The 4,138-nt window shown below is 42.3% G+C and overlaps 2 protein-coding genes across 2 annotated transcripts; one reads left to right on the top strand and one right to left on the bottom strand.

Moving 5' to 3' along the window:
• Positions 1-421: 421 nt before the first annotated feature.
• PHALS_01093 (uncharacterized protein) lies at positions 422-791 on the top strand (the record flags this gene model as incomplete). The annotated part of the gene is made up of 3 exons (XM_024730892.1): positions 422-476; positions 546-604; positions 663-791. The coding sequence occupies 3 exons, from the start codon at positions 422-424 to the stop codon at positions 789-791; spliced, it is 243 nt and encodes an 80-aa protein (XP_024581124.1).
• A 2,461-nt stretch (positions 792-3,252) lies between these two features.
• PHALS_01094 (uncharacterized protein) lies at positions 3,253-3,508 on the bottom strand (the record flags this gene model as incomplete). The annotated part of the gene is made up of 2 exons (XM_024730893.1): positions 3,253-3,414; positions 3,488-3,508. 2 exons carry the CDS (start codon positions 3,506-3,508, stop codon positions 3,253-3,255), a joined length of 183 nt encoding a protein of 60 aa, XP_024581125.1.
• Between the last annotated feature and the right edge of the window lie 630 nt (positions 3,509-4,138).

A 4,138-nucleotide genomic window follows, 5' to 3' on the forward strand; every position in this document is an offset into this window, starting at 1 on the left:
ACCTCTATTCCTGTTCCATCGAAAGATGATACTACCCAGCTGACCCCAACTAACACCGATGCTTCGTGGATTCAGAATTCTACACTAGCCCCATCGAGTACGGATAATACCCAGCTGGTACCAACCCCCGGCGACTTAAGTGCTGTCCCATCAATGGTTCCAGACCTTAGTATCTTGCAGGCGGCTGAAAAACTTGACATCATCGGAGAAACGGTGCAAGACGATCCGACTCAGCTGATCGATAACAATGTGATTTAGAACAGCTTACGTCGACTTAAGACTTGGAAGCGTCGACCGTGTCTAACAGCAACTGGTGTCTAAAATAATAGGTTGATTTACCTCAATTTTCATATTTTCTAATCTCCTTTAACCATACGTGCCTTGTCGATGTATAACTTCTTGCATTCAATAATAGAAGAACATGATGAAAAATGTACGATTTGAGGATCTAAAGGTTTCCGTGAAGGCGAGACGTAGTGTGTGTGACAAGAGTAATTTGGAACAATTAGACGTTGTTGGACCACTCAACTTTGTTAAGCTTTAAGAGGAAGACATTCGGGTAAAGGATGAAGAATGGGCAGATACATTTCCCGTTTTCGTGTTGGTAATGATTCCGTTTTATCAGTATCACATCACCTGATATGGTATGTTTTTATCGATAGATGCTGATGCAAAATATCTACTTTGCTCATCGCGGGAGTTTAAATGAGCCGAATAACGCATTTCCTGCCGGCAAAAGTAAACAGGAAAAGAAAAAAGAGAATTTCTTGTCTTCTGCTGGACTTTTGTAAGTGTTGACATAAGAAGTTTTAGTATCATAGTTTGGGTATACTGTTTATTGGAAAGTCTCAGTCTCGAAAGTCTTTCGATTAAGACTAAATAGGTGGAAGTTGTGTTAATTCTAGATATTTTCTTAACAACCAGGCGCTTTTGAAAATTGCTTTCATTGAGTTTATGTTAAATTTATCGTGTTTCAATCTTTAATTTATCCTTATGTTGCCATATATATACCAAATTACTCTGCCATTGTGATGAACAATCCATTAACTTAAACCATTAAAAAAACGATGTGGCGTACGTACTGGTTAGGTACCCCCGAGTAAAGACTTAACACAGCGTAATCGAACTCAGTATTTTTATTTTATTTTTTAACCCATCGGTGGTCATCGAGGGATTCTAAAGCCTCTGCGCAAAGCTGATAACATAAAATGGACCCCAATCAAGAAATTGGGGCCACTGTACCTTAATCACTAGGCTATTCTGAGAAGGTTCCCCCTGGTGCAATTGTTAAGCCCTGACACGATGACCCAGTGGTCACTGGCTCGATATCTTTCGAGAACAAGTCTTTCTATATCCAGAAACTCGAGTATTATAATGGAAGACAACTTGTGGATCGGCATGAAGTAGTCTGATTTGCGTAAACAAAAAAATAACACTCACTAACTCCAGCCTAAATCTGACTTTAGATGGACAAAAATGAAGGCAGTTTTCAAGATCAATACTGTTTGTTGGTCAAGTAGAAGGTCATTTTAAAGAGAATATATTTATTTAAGTACTCAGTTCGCTACGTTGGGTTCATTCTTCTAGACCTTTTTAGAAGCTATTTAGTGACGTTATTTAATGACGTCACACCCTTACCATTAAAATCATAGACATAGCCAATAATCATGTAAAGCCTTCAATCTTGTCCTTATGCATTCAGTGGCGTAAATATGTGTGTGCAGCTCCAACACTCCCACTCGCCACTAATGCATTGTTGAAATTGATCGCACACCGCTTGCATTTGTAAAAAAGCTTGAGATTCTGGTCTCTAAAGGCTTTGTCATCATGTTTGTTAGCTGTTTCTCCGTGCTGATATAACTCACTACGATCGCATCTCGAGCCACGTTTTCCGGATGGAGTGATGACGTCTATCTACATGCTTTAATCAAGCATTGTAAATCGCATTGTTTGCAAGCGCGATTGCATCGTGGTAGTCCTCGAAGACCAAGTCGCTTCTGCATGTTAAAGGCCGAGGTCTTTAAGCATAGCTCGCACCCATAAAAATTTCTGCGTACACAAGCTAAGCGCCATATAGCCCGCTTCTGCTGAGCTGATAGCTACTATACGTCAATACTTTGACTTGAATGACACAGGAGCATGTTCAATCACTACCGCGATCCCCAACACAGAGCGACGGTCGTCGATGGTACTACTCCAGTCGGCATTCGCGTATGCCACGACGTATAAGTCACATATGCTGTTCGTGTAGACAAGTCCATGCTTTTGCGTCGTCGTGAAATATTACATACACGAATGGCAGCCTTCCAAGCTGTGAGTCCGGATTTTTGAGAAACAAGATAGTTAAGTAACAACGTATGCACCGTCAGGACGAGTGCATGACGTAATGTAGAAAAGGCATCCAATAAGCGACTTGAATGGCTTAGAGCGCATCTCGTCTGCCCAACATTGGTCGTCGGCGACTGCAGCATAGACAACTTTAATCTCTACTTGGATAATCTCTTAACTATCTTATCGTTTTGCTGGGTAAATTCTTCACTACGTCGTTGATGTTGCGAGTCAGTTTGATCACATGAGTCTCCTTTGCCTGATCGTAATATAATTCTATCTTGAAAATAAACCTGGCCCCACTGAGCTCATTCATTCTGAATGCTTATTGAGCGCTACCTCGACTTCTTGATTCTCTTTGCTCGTTTCAGCTGCAATGAATATGTCATCAACAGAGAGAAATACGTACACCAATCTCGACATCCTCTTCTTAAAATATACGCATTTGTCGGCTGCACAGATCTCGGATCCGACCTGCACAAATACCTGATGAAAAATCCTGTTCCACGCATTAATGTATACATAATCGACTTCTTAACTGTTTGTGTTCACATAACCCTCAGTCACGACACGTGCCAAAACCATTCGATTTGAATTTATGATGGCAAACTATACAGCAAAGTATTGTTTGACGCTCTTGGCTACAAGCAGAGCTTTATACCTTTCCATTTGCCAGCTCTCATTTTGCTCCTTTGTAAAGATCCGCCGACAAGCAAACGCATATCCGCCTTTTTACATGGAGGTTCATAACACATTGAGCTCGTGCGCTTTAAGCTCAGCCTTCATTGTTTCCATCCATTTCGGCGTATCTTGACTTGCCATGGCCTGCTGATACGTGGTTGGGACATAATCTGCATTCCCGACTTTTGCTGCATTGCTAACACTGCTCCAGCAACCAGACCGTCTTTATCTACGCGAGATCTCTTAGGCGATGGAGGTCAGAAGTGGTACATCATTGTTATGACCAATGTAATCATCTTCAGCAATAGCTCCAACATTAGTCGAGTTGGGGCCTGTCGAGCTGGGATTCGTACTGCTATTATCCAGAACCATAATCTTATTGTGTTCCCGATGTCCTCGCTCTACCTGCGGACGGTACACCATTTTCTTGCTCATTGCCGGTCCTCTCGCTCTACCAAATATCGAATACTCTTCTGACCGGTTGAGGATGGATCGCCATCAACCTCACGCATCATGAAATCTTTGCTGTGTTTCCAAACTGGCAACATCGGCCTGTGGGCCATTGGCAAAAATCGATGATGGTGAGGATTTGGGTCTTCATTGTCCAAGTAAATCTTAACATCGCTATTTTCATTGATCACAATCGGGCCGTACGTCTTCCCAGTGTCGCATTTGCTATTTATCTCACGCTCGTTAATTTTAAAAGACCTTACCACTTTGATATTCTGCAAATCCAAGTTGAAAACCCTGAAGCCCTTGATATTGTCGGCGTACCCCCAAAAGCAAGCATCGAAAGGTCTTTAATTCCATTCTCGTTCGCTTGGCATAATCTACATGTGCAAAACCATGAGATTCAAACGCGCGCAGGTATTTTAAGTCTGGCTCAACCCTGATACCAATCTCGTACGGCGTTATGTCCGAGAGATGGTCCTGTTGATCACGTAGACTGCCGTATTGATTGTCTCTGCCCAACATTCGGTGGATTTTCCTTATAGGGCAGCATGCATCTTGCCTTTTCTAAAGCGTTGCAATTCTTCCTCTCAGCTACTCCGTTTGCTGCGAACTGTTAGGCACAGGCTGCTGGTGTATGATACTTCTAGGGTCACAAACATCCTTCAGCGTCTTCTTA

This window comes from Plasmopara halstedii (assembly GCF_900000015.1).
Source record: "Plasmopara halstedii genome assembly, contig: Scaffold_1343, whole genome shotgun sequence".
NCBI lineage: Eukaryota > Oomycota > Peronosporomycetes > Peronosporales > Peronosporaceae > Plasmopara > Plasmopara halstedii.